General features: G+C 46.4%; 1 protein-coding gene and 1 non-coding gene across 4 annotated transcripts in view; both read left to right on the forward strand.

Annotated features, from left to right (window-relative positions):
- Positions 1-11,372, forward strand: part of tnr (tenascin R (restrictin, janusin)) — a 156,090-nt gene extending 144,718 nt beyond the window's left edge. For 2 of the 3 annotated variants that reach the window (XM_043700044.2, XM_043700043.2), the window contains exons 21-22: positions 9,140-9,303; positions 10,321-11,372. In XM_043700044.2, coding sequence (XP_043555979.2) covers positions 9,140-9,303; positions 10,321-10,443 — 287 coding nt within the window. In that variant the 3' untranslated portion in view covers positions 10,444-11,372. The remainder of the gene's footprint in view (positions 1-9,139; positions 9,304-10,320) is intronic. The other variant, XM_087990943.1, reaches the window with a different exon arrangement.
- Positions 8,611-8,717, forward strand: LOC122554815 (U6 spliceosomal RNA). The gene has a single exon (XR_006313099.2). It is a non-coding gene; the product is annotated as a U6 spliceosomal RNA (small nuclear RNA).
- Positions 11,373-16,602: the final 5,230 nt, after the last annotated feature.

Below are 16,602 nucleotides of genomic sequence, written 5' to 3' on the forward strand. Positions count from 1 at the left end.
AGTTTTGGATTGGGCCAGGCAGCGGTACTTTGTTAAAGCAGTTAATTGAGCAGCACTGAGAGGCTTTTGAGTGAGGACTAATCTAATTGTGGCTGGGCTGCAGAGTGTTAAAAAGATACTGAGGTGAGAGGGGGAGGAATACGCAGAGCCTGCAGACAGAATGTATCACCTCTCATTTCTCTTTATTTGAGTAAAGATAAAAAAAACAAAAAGATTAAAGAAAGAACTCTAGCCCAAAAAAAATGTCGATCCAGCTGATCAACTAGTGACATGAAGAAAAGCCATTATCCTCCAGACATCATTGTCTCAACATCGCTAAAATCAAAGACTGTGATAAACAGTGCTCCACCTTGTGGTCTGGACTTCAGATCTTCAGAATCCTGACAATGCAGATAGAAGCCACTCAGCCCATCAAGTCTGCACCAACCCTCTGAAGAGCATGCCATCCAGATCCACACTCCCCATTCCCGCATTTACTATTCATCCGGCATTGGGTGTGCACAGATCATTGAAGAGCATTCAATACAGCACACAATGTTCTTGCCTTTATTAGCAGGGACATAGAGTACAAGAGCAGGGAGGTGATGTTGAACTAGTTGAACTTGTTAGACCTCAGCTGGAGTATTGTGCACACATTGTAGGAAAGATGTGAACATATTCGAGACGGTGCAGAAGTGATTTACAAGAACAGTTCCAGAAATGAGAAACTTCAGTGATGAGGATAAATTGGAACTATTCCCCATGAAGGGAAGGTGGCCAAGAGTGAGATTTAATAGAGGTTTTCAAAACCATGAGTAGGCTGGATGGGATACATTGGGAGGAGCTGTTCCCACTTGTCAAGGGGACACAGATTTAAAGTGATGTGCAAATGAAACAAGAGTGATGTGAGAAAAAAAACATTCAGTCAGTGAGTAGTTAGGGTAAGGAATACACTGCCTGAAAATGTGGTGGGGACAAGCTCAATGAAGGGATCCAACAGGGCATTGGATAGAGTCATAGAAATGTACAGCATAGAAACAGACCCTTCGGTCCTACTTGTCCATGGGACCAGAAATCAAATTAATCTAGTCCCACTTGCCAGCATTTGAACATAGCCTTCTAAACCTTTGTATACCTATCCAGATGCCTTTTAAATGTTGTAATTGTACCAGCTTCCACCAACACACCTAGCAGCTCATTCCACACAAGCACCACCCTCTGCGTGAAAAGGTTGCACCTTGGGTCCCTTTTAAATCTTTCTTCTTTCATCTTAAACCTATGCCCTCTGGTTTTGGACTCCACTACTCTGGGGAAAAAAAGCCTTGTCTGTTTACCCTATCCATGCCCCACATGATTTCATAAACATCTATAAGGTCACCTCTCAGCCTCCAATGCTCGAGGCAAAATAGCTCCAGCATATTCAGCCTCTCCCTCTAGCTCAAAGCTTCCAACCCTGACAACACCCTTGTAAATCTTTTCTAAACCCTTTTAAGTTTCACAAAATGGGGTGGCACGGTGGCTCAGTGGTTAGCACTGCTGCCTCACAGCACCAGGGTCCCAGATTCAATTCCCACCTCAGGTAACTGTCTGTGTGGAGTTTGCACATTCTCCCCGTGTCTGCGTGGGTTTCCTCCGGGTGCTCCGGTTTCCTCCCACAGTCCAAAGATGTGCCAGTCAGGTGAATTGGCCATGCTAAATTGCCCATAGTGTTAGGTGCATTTGTCAGAGGGAAATGGATCTGGGTGGGTTACTCTTCGGAGGGTCGGTGTGGACTTGTTAGGCCGAAAGGTCTGTTTCCACACTGTAGGGAATCTAATAAAAAAAAACATCTTTCCTATAGCAGGGAGACTAGAACTGAACATAATACTCCAAAAGCAGCCTATTCAATGATCTGTCCAGACACAACATAACCTCCCAATTCCCATACTCAGTGCATTCACCAATAAAGGCAAGCATACCAAACGCCTTCTTCACCACCCTGTCTACCTGCGACTCCACTTTCAAGGATCTATGAACCTGCACTCCAGGTTGTTTGTTCAGCAACGATCCCCAGGACCTGACCATTAAGTGAATACATTCCGCCCTGATTTGCCTACCAAAATGCAACAGCTCACATTTATCTGAATTAAATGACATTTGCCATTCCTCGGCCCATTGGCACATCTGATCAGGGTTCCGTTGTACTTTGAGATAACCTTCTTCTCTGTCCACCAACTTTGATGTCATCTGCAAACTTACTAACCATACCTCTATATTCACATTTATCTCAGTGACAAAAAGCAGTGGACCCAGCACCGATCCTTGATGCACACCGCTGGTTACAAGTCCTCCAGCCCAAACCACGACCCTCCACCACCACCTGTTATGGGTGGTAAGAACCCAGTGACTTAACAGGAGATTGGCATGAGGTTTAATGCAGAGAGTATGAGGTAGTTCACTTCGGAAGAAGTAACAGGAATGCAGAGTACTGGGCTAATGGTAAAATTCTTGGTAGTGTAGATGAACAGAGAGATATCGGTGTCCAGATGCATCAATCACTGAAAGTTACCACCGAGGTTGATAGGGTTGTTCAGAAGGCATATGGTGTGTTGGCATTTATTGATAGGGGGATTGAGTTTCACAGCCACAAGGTCATGCTTCAGCTGTACAAGCCACTGGTAAGGCTGCACCTGGAGTGTTCATACAGTTCTGGTCACTGCATTATAAGAAGGATGTGGAAGCTTTGGAAAGGGTTCAGAGGAGATTTACTAGGATGTTGCCTGGTATGGAAGGAAGATCTTACGAGGAAAGGTTGAGAAACTTGAGGCTATTTTCGTTAGAGAGAAGAAGGTTGAGAGGTGACTTAATCGAGACGTATAAGATAATCAGAGGGTTAGATAGGGTGGACAGTGAGAGCCTTCTTCCTCGGATGGTGAAGGCTAACACGAGGGAACGTAGCTTTAAATTGAGGGGGTGATAGATTTAAGACAGACATCAGGGGTAGTTTCTTTACTCTGAGAGTAGTAGAGGTGTGGAACGACCTGACCGCAAAGGTAGTAGACTCGCCAACGTTAAGGGCACTTAAATGGGCATTGGACATACTAATGGGTAATAATGGAATGGTGTAGGTTAGAAGGGCATCAGGTTAACTTCACAGGTTGGCGCAACATCAAGGGCCTAAGGGTCTGTACTGTGGTGTAGCGTTCTATGTTCTACGTTATAGAGGTGGAGTAGATAGTAAGGCCATTGCAGGTACAGTGAGCTGAATGGCCACTCTGTGATTCTATATTTTTCCACTCACAGTATTTGTGTCAACCTATCTATATTTGTCATGTGTGTGTTGGGTACATGTTGTTACCAGTGACTGAGGTCATGCAGTCAAGTTCCAAGGAGGATACTTAAATATTTAGAGTTGGAGGAGATTAATACTTAGCTAATTTGCAGACAAGCCAATGACGGTGGAACTATGAAAATGATGAGGATCTGCTGTTTATTCATGACATAGACCTGTCGTCTATTGTAATCCTCGCCCCTTTTTTGGGACAATCCCAATCAGGAATATCTCTCCGATAGTTCCGATCAACCTCAGGTAGAGAAAGGCAAATTCTGGTGGATCTGAAAGGCTGGTGGAATCCTTTCCCAAGGGAAAGGAGCCAGCCAAGATTATTACCCTCATCCAGACAGCTTTTTTTGCAAGTTAAAGTCGGATTGTAATGTTACTGAATAGGATAAGGCTCCAATAGAGCCTCCTCAGTAATGTACACCCCCACCAGAGGGCGTACAGAGTCAGGTTCTCAAGTCAGTAATATATAAGATTCTGAGGCAATGAAATACCAAAGTTTATTAAACAATGCAACAGGTGATTCAAAGTCAAAATGGAAGCAATACGTCACAAACTCTTTTTCTTGATTCTTTCATGAAATATGAGAGCAACAGCATTTGTTGCCCACCCATAATTGTCTGTGAACTGAGTGCCTTGCTAAGCCATTTTGGAGGGCAATTAAGTCAACCCTATTACTGTGCGTTTGGAGTCATGTGTAGGTCAGATCTCCCTTAGGACATCAGATAGGTTCTAGGCTGGGGATATAATAATTATTTTTAATAAAACATCCATTTTGCACCTTAATCCTTACTGTACAAGCTTGTCACACAGGATATATTTCAAATAATTGAACTGCACAATGACACAAACAGCTTGGTGCAATGGGTGGACACATTACTGAAAGAATTTAATCCACAGCAGTATGAAGTGGTTGATTTTGGTTGGAAAAACATTGAAAAACCGTATTAAGTAGTGGTACAATTTTAAAGGGAGCAGAGGGAGTTGTGTGTACATGTGCATAAATCACTGATGGTAGAACAAGTAAACAGAGCCGTTAATAAAGCAAACAGTGTCCTTGATGCCTGGAGCAACAGCAAAACTGGTGCGGGCCAAGTCCTGGAGCAGGAACACAGTGAACACGGGTTGAGTTGTGGGCCGGAGCCCAGAGCGGGAGCAGAGCGAGCCCTGGGTGGAGGCCAGCGAGTGGAGGCTGCGTGGCTTGGTGTTCTGAAGCTCAGAGGGCACAGACCCATTTTGGAAAAGAACTATGAGGACTATAACTTGAATATTTTATATACACTTTTTTTGAGAAGATTTGTAGCTCAGGTTGAGGCTCTGGATGTAGGTTTGCTCGCTGAGCTGGAAGGTTCATTTCCAGACGTTTCGTCACCCTACCTGGTAACATCATCAGTGAGCCTCCAGGCGAAGTACTGTTGATGATTCCTGCTTTCTTTTTATTCTGACTCTGTATTCCCATCCTAATTTTTTTTAACAATTTAAATTTCCTGCTAACATTTAATGTGTTTGTACCGAGATACTCTGTCCCGAAGATGGCGCCAAGAGGTGATACTACAAAGTTTTCACTGCACTCATTCAAGTACACTTGACAATAAAGGCTATTCCATTCTATTAGGGCACAGACTGCAGGAGCAGGGAGGTGATGTTGACCTTGTATAAAATCAACAGATTTTATAGATCACATCTACTGCTCTGCTCTCATCAATCCTCTTTGCTACTTCTTCAAAATCTCAATCAAGCTAGTGAGACACAATTTCCCATGCACAAAGCCGTGCTGACTACCCCTAATCAGTCATTGCTTTTGCAAATACATGTAAAACCTGTCTCTCAGGATCCCCTCCAACAACTTGTCCACCACCGACGTCAGGCTCACTGGTCTATAGTTCCCTGGCTTGTCCTTCTTAAACAGTGGCACCACGTTAGCCAACCTCCAGTCTTCCGGCACCTCACCTGTGACTATCGATGATACAAGTCGCTCAGCAACAGGCCGAGCAATCACTTCCCTAGCTTCCCACAATGTTTCAGAGTACACATCATCGGGTCCCAGGGATTTATCCACCTTAATGTGTATTAAGATGTCTAGCACCTCCTCCTTTCTTACATGGATGTTTTTGAAGATTTTGCTATTTATTTTTCCAAGTTCTGTAGCTTCCATGCTCTTCTCCATTTTAAACACTGATGCAAAATACTCGTTTAGGATCTCCCTCACCTTCTGCGGTTCCACACATAGGCAGCCTTGCTGATCATTAAGGGGCTCTACTCTTTCCCTAGCTACCCCTTAACCCTTAATGTATTTGTAGAATCCCTTTGGATTCTCCTTAACCCTATTTGGTAAAGCTATCTCATGTCCCCATTTTGCCATTCTGATTTCCCTCTTAAGTATGCTTCTACTGCCTTTATCTAGGGATTCACTTGATCCTTGCATATACCTGACATGTTTCCTTCTTTATCTTGACCAAACCTCAATTTCTCTAGTCGTCCAGCATTCCCTACACCTACCAGTCTTGCCCTTCACCCTAACAGGAACATACTGTCTCCGAACTCTCAGTATCTCGTTTTTGAAGGCTTCACACTTCCCAACCATCCCTTTACCTGTGAATATTCACCCATAATCAAGTTTTGAAAGTTCTTACCTAATACCATCAAAATTGGCCTTCCTCAAATTAAAACTTTAACTTTTAGATCCAGTGATCTAACAGAATTATGATCACTGGCCCCAAAGTGCTCCCCACTGACACCTCAGTCACCTGCCCTGCCTTATTTCCCAAGAGTAGGTCAAGTTTTGCACCTTCTCTAGTAGGTACATCCACATACTGAATCAAAAACTTTTCTTGTACATGCTTAACAAATTCCTCTCCATCTAAACCCTTAACACTATCGCAGTCCCAGTCTATGTTTGGAAAGTTAACCCCTTACCATAACCACCCTATTACTCTTACAGATAACTGAGATCTCCTTACAAATTTGCTTCTCAATTTCCCGTGGACTATTGGGGGGCTATAATACAATCCCTACAAGTGATCATCCCTTTCTTATTTCTCAGTTCTACCTAAATAACTTCCCTTAGTGTACTTCCAGAAATATCTTCTTTAAGTAGAGCCATAATCCATAATCAAATCCCTAATTCCCCCTCCTCGCTTGACAACTTTCTATCCTTCCTGTAGCATCCATTCCCTGTAACATTAAGCTGCCAGTCCTATCCATCCCTGAGCCATGTTACTATAATTGCTATGATATCCCAGTCCCGTGTTCCCAATCAAACCCTGAGTTCATCTGACTTTCCTGTCAGGCCCCTCACATTGAAATAATGCAGTTTAATTTATCAGTCCTACCTTGTTCTCTGCTTTGTCCCTGCCTGCCCAGACTGTTTGACTTGCTCCTTTTCCCCTTGTACCAGTCTCAGATTGATGTCTTTCCTCACTATCTCCCTGGGTCCCACCCCACCTCCCCCCCACCTTACCAGTTTAAATCCACCCGAGCAGCTCCAGCAAATCTTCCTGCCAGTATATTAGTCCCCTTTCAATTCAGGTGCAATCCATCCTTCTTATACAGGTCACTTCTACCCCAGAAGAGATTCCAATGATCCAAAAATGTAAATCCTTCTCCCCTATACCAGCTCCTCAGTCACGCATCCATCTGCTCTATTCTCTTATTCCAACTCTCACTAGCTTGTGGCACTGGGTGTAAACCAGATATTACTACCCTCGAGGAATACTTTTTAAATTCCTACCTAACTTTCTATATTCTGTCCTCAGATTCCCATCCCTTCTCCTTCCTGTGTCATTAGTTCCAATGTGAACAATGTCCTCCTGCTGGTCCCTCTCCCACTTTGAGGATACTCTGCACCCTCTCTGAGATATCCTTAATCCTGGCACCAGGGAGGCAACACACTGTTCCGATGTCTCATTGTTGGCCGCAGAAACACTTGTCTGTGCCTCTGACAAGACGGTCCCCTATCACAATCGATCACGTTGAACCTGGAGTACCCTCATTAGAGTAGAGCCAATCTCAGTCCCAGAAACTTGGCTATTTGTGCTACATTCCCTTGAGAGTCCATCAGCCCCAACATTTTCCAAACCAGCATACCTGTTTGAAATGGGGATAGCCACAGGAGACTCCTGCACTACCTGCCCACTTCCCTGGAGGTAATCTATCTACCTGACTGTATCTGCGTTTTTTTGTCCCTTCCTATATCTGCCATCCATCACACCCCCAGCTCCTGTAAATTCCTCATTGCCTCTAACTGCTGCTCCAACTGATCCATGTAATCCAATAAGATTTGCAACCAAACACACTTCCTGCAGACGTAATCATTAGTAGCACCGAAATTCTCCCTAATCTCCCACATCCGTCAGGAAGAGCACATCCCTCTGCTAAAGGCCATCTTTGCACCTTAACAATCTACAGACCCAGAAAATAGCACAATCTTTGGGGTGGCTCAGTGGTTAGCACTGCTGCCTAATAGTGCCAGAGACCCAGGTTCAATTCCAGCCTCGGGCAACTGTCTGTGTGGACTGTGCACATTCTCCTCGTGTCTGCGTGGGTTTCCTCCGGGTGCTCTGGTTTCCTCCCACTGTCCAAAGATGTGCAGGTCAGGTGAATTGGCCATGCTAAATTGCCCGTAGTGTTAGGTGCATTAATCAGAGGGAAATGGGTCTGGGTGGGTTACTCTTCAGTGTGGACTGGTTGGACTGAAGGGCCTGTTTCCACACTGCAGGGAACCTAATCTAATCTTACTGCTCTAAAAGCACTGCTGCAGGATAACTTAGTACCAAGTTTTATATTTTTAATGTTTAATCAAGAGACAGATCTCAATAAAACATATAATCTTTAAAAAAACACACTCTACTCACTAGTGTAGGTTTACAAATAAAAAACAATAAGGTTACACTTCAAAAATAAGCCACTTATCTGCAGTCCTGAACACAGGTTCCTCCAAGGTCAGTGGTGAAGTTCACTGTTTGTTTATTTTTCTTAGAAGAGCATGGATGCTCAGAGATACTTCAAACTAAACAGCAGAGGCAGTCAGCCGTGCAGATTCACTGCCTGGTCACACGCTGTGCAGGCTAACTTCTCAGTTTTTTTTCACCTTCTGCAATGGTGTCTGCACTCTCTCTCTTCCTCCTTTTTTTGAAGTGCCATTCTTTTGATCTTTTTTCAACGTTCCAAAATAATGCAGCAGCTTATCAAACTGCTCCAAAGATTCAAGGAAATTAGCTTCAACACTGAAAATGCCTCAAAATAAGTAGCTCTTGCAACCACAATTTTTTTCCCTTCCTCCATCTTGGATTACCCAGAATCCTTTCATTATTGTGCTCACTTTGGTAGCACACAGGCTAAAATTGGAACGATACAGTGAAGATTAGCATGGCCCCTGCGTAAGGATGACGTGTAAATTTGTGAAGTGTTCCATATTTTGCACTTTCACCAGTGTGGCATGGAAGCTCAGTGGTTAGCACTGCTGCTTCATAGCTCCAGGGACCTGGGTTCGATTCCAGCCTCAGCCAATTATCTGTGTGGAGTTTGCACATTGTCCCTGTGTCTGCGTAGATTTCCTCTGGGTGCTCCGGTTTCCTCCCATAACCTAAAGATGTGCAGGTTGAGGTGAATTGGCCATACTAAATTGCTCAGAGTGTCCAGGGAATATAGGATAATGAAATAGGGAAATGGGTCTGGGTGGGTTGCTCTTCGGGGGGGGTCAGTGTGGGCCTGTTTCCACACTGTAGGGATTCTATGTGAAAAGGAATTACATGCAAGTGTACGGTGAAAAAGCAAGGAAACACAATTAGCTGAACTGTCACATTCTGTTCTGTAAATGACTGTACATTTCTATGTCCACAGGGGACTCCCTCTCCTATCACCAGGGACGCCCATTCTCCACCAAGGACCGGGACAATGACGTGGCAATCACAAACTGTGCCTTGTCTTACAAGGGAGCCTGGTGGTATAAGAACTGTCACCGCGCTAATCTCAATGGAAAATACGGGGAGAATCGCCACAGTCAGGTAATCAGTGAAGATAGTGTTTGCAAGCTGACAGACTGCAGGGGCCAGGCACAACCTGCCAATGTCAAATTGTCCCCTCCTTCCAGACTGTCTCGAATGGGACATGGGTGTCACTGGCTGGGCCAGTGTTTGTTGTCGTCTGTAACTGCCCTTAAGAAGGTGGGTGGTGACTTGTCTTCTTGAACTGCTGCAGTCCATGGGCTGTCGGCAGACCCATGAGGGAGGGAATGCCAGGATTCTCAGCCCGCAACACTGAAGGAACAGTGATATTTTCCCAAGTCATAATTGTGAATTGCTTGGAGGGGAACTTCCAGGGATAGTGTTCTCATGCATCAGCTGCCCCTGAGCTGGCTGATGGTACAGGGGATGGGTTTTGTTCAAGAGATTTGAGGATGGGGGGAAATTGGTTGGTAAGGTGACTCAGTGGTCAGCACTGTTGCCTCACAACACTCGGGAGCTTGGTTCAGTCTCAGCATCGGTGTCCGTCTGTGTGGGTTTCCTCCAGGTGCCCGGTTTCCTCTCACAGTCCAAAGATGTATAGATTAGATGGATTGGTCACACTAAATTGTCCTGTGGTATCCAGGGATGTGTAGGTTAGGTGGATTAGCTGTGACAGAGGTGGGGTTACAGAGGTGGGGCAGCTGGGTCAGGATAGGTTGTTCTTCAGGAGGTCAGTGCAGACTCGATGGGCCGAATAATCTCTCCATACTGTTATAATTCTATGAACGTGAGGAAGAACAGCAAGTGGTAATAACATGGAACTCTCTGCCCACAAGGGGTGGTGTACGGAGGTGGAGACAATGACACTAGAGGGAGACAATCTTACAAAGTAACAGGGAGAGCAGAGGGAATGAGATTCCACAGGGAAATAATATGGACTGGATGGGATGAATGGACTCCCTCCATGCTGTAATGGCCATATTATTCTGTGCTGTTCTGTTTAATATGAGCGGATCGATATTGGTGCATGACTTTGCCTTGGTTCCCCTGTCTGATCTTGCCCTCTTGCCTTTCCAGGGTATAAACTGGTTCAGCTGGAGAGGTCACGAACTGTCCATTCCATTTGTTGAGATGAAGGTGCGGTCCTTCAACTTCAGAGCAATGATGTGGAGAGGCAACCACTCCCTGCCTTTACAATGAGCTTGCTTGGAAACTAGCTGTAGTCTGAACTGAAGGGTGTGAGTGCCAACACTCAGAAAATGATTCGTCACAGTTAGAGACCCGTTCCACCGAAGACTGACAAACAGGAACAACCGACCATTTTATATTCACACCGAGACTTGCCAGGTCCAAGTCCAAAGATTTGCTGATGAAATGACCCCCACACCCCTGTGACGGGCTGAGGACATTCCCAATATCCTTTACCTGAGGCTCAGCTGGAATGTTTCAGCAAGGCTCACCCTCTGGATGTTTGGGATTCCTTTGGAGCTGGCCCCTTTCTCTCCCTCTCACTCTGTGCAGTGCTCCATACACCATTCACAATGACCCATCTATACTCGCCCAGCACAAACAGATATCCCTCCCCTGCCTTCTGCTTCTTTACATTGTGCCCGGGGTCATTGCATTTTGAAAGCACCAGAGTAAAAGAAACACCGTGCAGTTTCCTGGAGCAGGCAACGTTTGACCTTCCATGAAAACAGCAAAGGGGTACAGGCCTCCCAGAGACTTGCTCCAGGGACTGTTACTGGGAGCTGCGACAGGGAAACTCACCCAGGGACTTGGGAGTTGAGTTCAGGGCCACTGAGGAGATTTAGCATAAAGATATAGGTCTCATTCAGCAGCAAGAGGTGACAGGGGAGAGGGAGCAGGGAGAAAGGAGAGCAAGAGTTAACAGAAGACAGCAAAATCAATGGGTTTATACATTGAAATGTTTTGGTGTAACAGGCCAGCAAGTTGAATTTCCCTGTGACACACTGGTTCGTGTACACAGCTCTCCCTGTGTCACACCCGTTAGCATGCTTAGCTCTCCTTGTGTCACACTGATCAATGTACACAGCTCTCCCTGTGACACACTGATCAATGTACACAGCTCTCCCTGTGACACACTGATCAATGTACACAGCTCTCCCTGTGACACACTGATCAATGTACGCAGCTCTCCCTGTGACACACTGATCAATGTACGCAGCTCTCCCTGTGACACACTGATCAATGTACACAGCTCTCCCTGTGACACACTGATCAATGTACACAGCTCTCCCTGTGACACACTGAACAATGTACGCAGCTCTCCCTGTGACACACTGATCAATGTACACAGCTCTCCCTGTGACACACTGATCAATGTACACAGCTCTCCCTGTGACACACTGATCAATGTACACAGCTCTCCCTGTGACACACTGAACAATGTACGCAGCTCTCCCTGTGACACACTGATCAATGTACACAGCTCTCCCTGTGACACACTGATCAATGTACGCAGCTCTCCCTGTGACACACTGATCAATGTACACAGCTCTCCCTGTGACACACTGAACAATGTACGCAGCTCTCCCTGTGTCACACTGATCAATGTACACAGCTCTCCCTGTGACACACTGATCAATGTAGGCAGCTCTCCCTGTGACACACTGATCAATGTACGCAGCTCTCCCTGTGACACACTGATCAATGTACACAGCTCTCCCTGTGTCACACTGATCAATGTAGGCAGCTCTCCCTATGTCACACTGATCAATGTACGCAGCTCTCCGTGTGACACACTGATCAATGTACACAGCTCTCCCTGTGTCACACTGATCAATGTACGCAGCTCTCCCTGTGACACACTGATCAATGTACGCAGCTCTCCCTGTGACACACTGATCAATGTACGCAGCTCTCCCTGTGTCACACTGATCAATGTACGCAGCTCTCCGTGTGACACACTGATCAATGTACACAGCTCTCCCTGTGTCACACTGATCAATGTACGCAGCTCTCCCTGTGACACACTGATCAATGTACGCAGCTCTCCCTGTGACACACTGATCAATGTACACAGCTCTCCCTGTGTCACACTGATCAATGTACGCAGCTCTCCCTGTGACACACTGATCAATGTACACAGCTCTCCCTGTGACACACTGATCAATGTACACAGCTCTCCCTGTGTCACACTGATCAATGTACGCAGCTCTCCCTGTGACACACTGATCAATGTACACAGCTCTCCCTGTGACACACTGATCAATGTATGCAGCTCTCCCTGTGACACACTGATCAATGTACGCAGCTCTCCCTGTGTCACACTGATCAATGTACACAGCTCTCCCTGTGACACACTGATCAATGTACGCAGCTCTCCCTGTGTCACACTGATCAATGTACGCAGCTCTCCCTGTGACACACTGATCAATGTGCGCAGCTCTCCCTGTGTCACACTGATCAATGTACGTAGCTCTCCCTGTGTCACACTGATCAATGTACGCAGCTCTCCCTGTGACACACTGATCAATGTACACAGCTCTCCCTGTGTCACACTGAACAATGTACGCAGCTCTCCCTGTGTCACACTGAACAATGTACGCAGCTCTCCCTATGTCACACTGATCAATGTACGCAGCTCTCCCTGTGTCACACTGAACAATGTACACAGCTCTCCCTGTGTCACGCTGAACAATGTACACAGCTCTCCCTGTGTCACACTGAACAATGTACGCAGCTCTCCCTGTGACACACTGATCAATGTTCGCAGCTCTCCCTGTGACACACTGATCAATGTACGCAGCTCTCCCTGTGTCACACTGATCAATGTACGCAGCTCTCCCTGTGACACACTGATCAATGTACACAGCTCTCCCTGTGTCACACTGAACAATGTACGCAGCTCCCCCTGTGTCACCCTGATCAATGTACGCAGCTCTCCCTGTGTCACCCTGATCAATGTACGCAGCTCACCCTGTGTCACACTGATCAATGTACGCAGCTCTCCCTGTGTCACACTGATCAATGTACGCAGCTCTCCCTGTGACACACTGATCAATGTACGCAGCTCTCCCTGTGACACACTGATCAATGTACGCAGCTCTCCCTGTGTCACACTGAACAATGTACGCAGCTCTCCCTGTGTCACACTGAATAATGTATGCAGCTCTCCCTGTGACACACTGATCAATGTACGCAGCTCTCCCTGTGACACACAGATCAATGTACACAGCTCTCCCTGTGTCACACTGAACAATGTACGCAGCTCTCCCTGTGTCACACTGAACAATGTACGCAGCTCTCCCTATGTCACACTGATCAATGTACGCAGCTCTCCCTGTGACACACTGATCAATGTACACTGCTCTCCCTGTGTCACACTGATCAATGTACGCAGCTCTCCCTGTGTCACACTGAACAATGTACGCAGCTCTCCCTATGTCACACTGATCAATGTACGCAGCTCTCCCTGTGACACACTGATCAATGTCCGCAGCTCTCCCAGTGACACAATGATCAATGTACGCAGCTCTCCCTGTGTCACACTGAACAATGTATGCAGCTCTCCCTATGACATACTGATCAATGTACACAGCTCTCCCTGTGTCACACTGATCAATGTCCACAGCTCTCCCTGTGACAAACTGATCAAGGTACACAGCTCTCCCTGTGACACACTGATCAATGTACACAGCTCTCCCTGTGTCACACTGATCTATGTACGCAGCTGTCCATGTGTCACACTGATCAATGTACGCAGCTCTCCCTTTGTCACACTGATCAATGTACGCAGCTGTCCCTGTATCACACTGATCAATGTAGGCAGCTCTCCCTGTGTCACACTGATCAATGTACACAGCTCTCCCTGTGTCACACTGATCAATGCACGTACCTCTCCCTGTGTCACACTGATCAATGTACACAGCTCTCCCTGTGACACACTGATCAATGTCCGCAGCTCTCCCTGTGTCACACTGATCAATGTACACAGCTCTCCCTGTGTCACACTGATCAATGTACACAGCTCTCCCTGTGTCACACTGATCAATGTACGCAGCTCTCGCTGTGTCACACTGATCAATGTACGCAGCTCTCCCTGTGTCACACTGAACAATGTACGCAGCTCTCCTTGTGTCACACTGATCAATGTACACAGCTCTCCCTGTGTCACACTGATCAATGTACACAGCTCTCCCTATGACACACTGATCAATGTCCACAGCTCTCCCTGTGACAAACTGATCAAGGTACACAGCTCTCCCTGTGACACACTGATCAATGTACGCAGCTCTCCCTGTTTCACACTGATCTATGTACGCAGCTCTCCCTGTGTCACACTGATCAATGTACGCAGCTCTCCCTGTGTCACACTGATCAATGTACGCAGCTGTCCCTGTGTCACACTGATCAAGGTACACAGCTCTCCCTGTGTCACACTGATCAATGTACGCAGCTCTCCCTGTGTCACACTGATCAATGCACGTAGCTCTCCCTGTGTCACACTGATCAATGTACGTAGCTCTCCCTGTGACACACTGATCAATGTCCGCAGCTCTCCCTGTGTCACACTGATCAATGTACACAGCTCTCCCTGTGACACACTGATCAATGTCCGCAGCTCTCCCTGTGTCACACTGATCAATGTACACAGCTCTCCCTGTGTCACACTGATCAATGTACGCAGCTCTCCCCTGTGTCACACTGATCAATGTCCGCAGCTCTCCCTGTGTCACACTGATCAATGTACGCAGCTCTCCCTGTGTCACACTGATCAATGTACGCAGCTCTCCCTGTGTCACACTGAACAATGTACGCAGCTCCCCCTGTGTCACACTGATCAATGTACGCAGCTCTCCCTGTGACACACCGGTTGATGTACACAACTCTCCCTCTGTGATGCACTCGTCAGTATACGTAGCTCTCCCCATGTCACACTGATCAGTGAACACTGCTCTCCTGTGTGATCCATTAGTCAGTGAACATGGTTCTCTCTGTGTCCTACACTGGTCAGTGTTCACAAGTCTCCCATTGTGACACTCTGGTCAGCATACATGGCTGTCCCTGTGTGATGCCCTGTCAGTGAACATTGGTCTCCCTGCGGGATGTACTGTCAGTGTACACAGTTCTCCCTGTGTGATGCACTGGTCAGCATAAACAGCTTTCCATGTAATGTACTGGTCAGTGTACACGGCTCTCCCCGTGTAACACACTGGTCGGTGTACACAGCTCTCCCTGCAGGCTGTAATGGTCAGTGTACACAGCTTTCCCCACTGGTCAGCATACATGGCTCTCCATGTGATGCACTGGTCAGTGTACACTGCTCACACTGTGTATAACACTGGTCAGTGTACACAGCTCTCCCTCTGCCACATTCTCCATGGAAGAGCATATTTATTCTTACATTTGTCAGTGTTATTGATGTGTGGTGCTTTGTTGTTCAGGGAGTTTGCCTCTAGATACTTCTTGTCCTCAGCTAACCCACTGTGGATCTCCCAATCTGAGCACACTCAAATCGGGTCAATTTTTCCTGGTTCGTCATGCTGGCTGGCAAATTTGCTTATTCGCTCAATCACTGCGCAGTCTGCCGGAAAAGGGGCTCCCTAGATTGGTGTTATATTTGCTGATAATATCCTGCTGTGCTTGCTGGTCCATCTCTTACAGTATTGCACTCTCTACACAGTACCATCAGGTCCCAGCTTCCCAACACTGCTGTAGATCAGAGTTAAGTCTTTTCACAAAACATTCCTGTTTGCGGCAGATTAACCCTTTCCCCTGTGGTAACACTTTATAAATGCACGTGTCTCTCTGCATCCCTCAGGACTTGACTTTCTGCAGCAATGGTGCACGACAGGTCCTCAATGAGCAGCTTCAGATTCCTCATCCATTTTGTATTGTTTGGAATAGAACTGAAATATAAACAACTATCTCTGTAATCACTGACTCCTCTGGTGCTGCACTGATATCTGTTCACATCTCAATCACATCTCAAACTGGAGGGCTGGGATCAATAGGCAAAGCAATCTCTGCAAATTGGTTTCGAACTTAGTTTGAGAAAGGAAATAGTAAAATAAGTAACTGAATTATCAGGACACTAAATTAATAACACGCTGTAAATTGAAGACAGGTTAAATTGAAAACATACTGAATTAAAAATTTGTTGCAAATTTGGGTGGAGGCAAGACAAGAGCAGCAAGGGTAAAAAGACATTGATAGGAGTAGTGTGCAGACCCCCACACAGTCGCTACACTGTAAGAAAGGGTAAGGGCTTATGCCCGAAACGTCGATTCTCCTGTTCCCTGGATGCTGCCTGACCTGCTGTGCTTTTCCAGCAACACATTTTCAGCTATGAGTCAATAAACAAAAGACGATAGACAATATACGCAGGAGTAG

This window comes from Chiloscyllium plagiosum, unplaced genomic scaffold (assembly GCF_037043375.1).
Source record: "Chiloscyllium plagiosum isolate Xiang-an unplaced genomic scaffold, Cpla_swu_hap1 HiC_scaffold_9, whole genome shotgun sequence".
Taxonomy (NCBI): Eukaryota; Metazoa; Chordata; class Chondrichthyes; order Orectolobiformes; family Hemiscylliidae; genus Chiloscyllium; species Chiloscyllium plagiosum.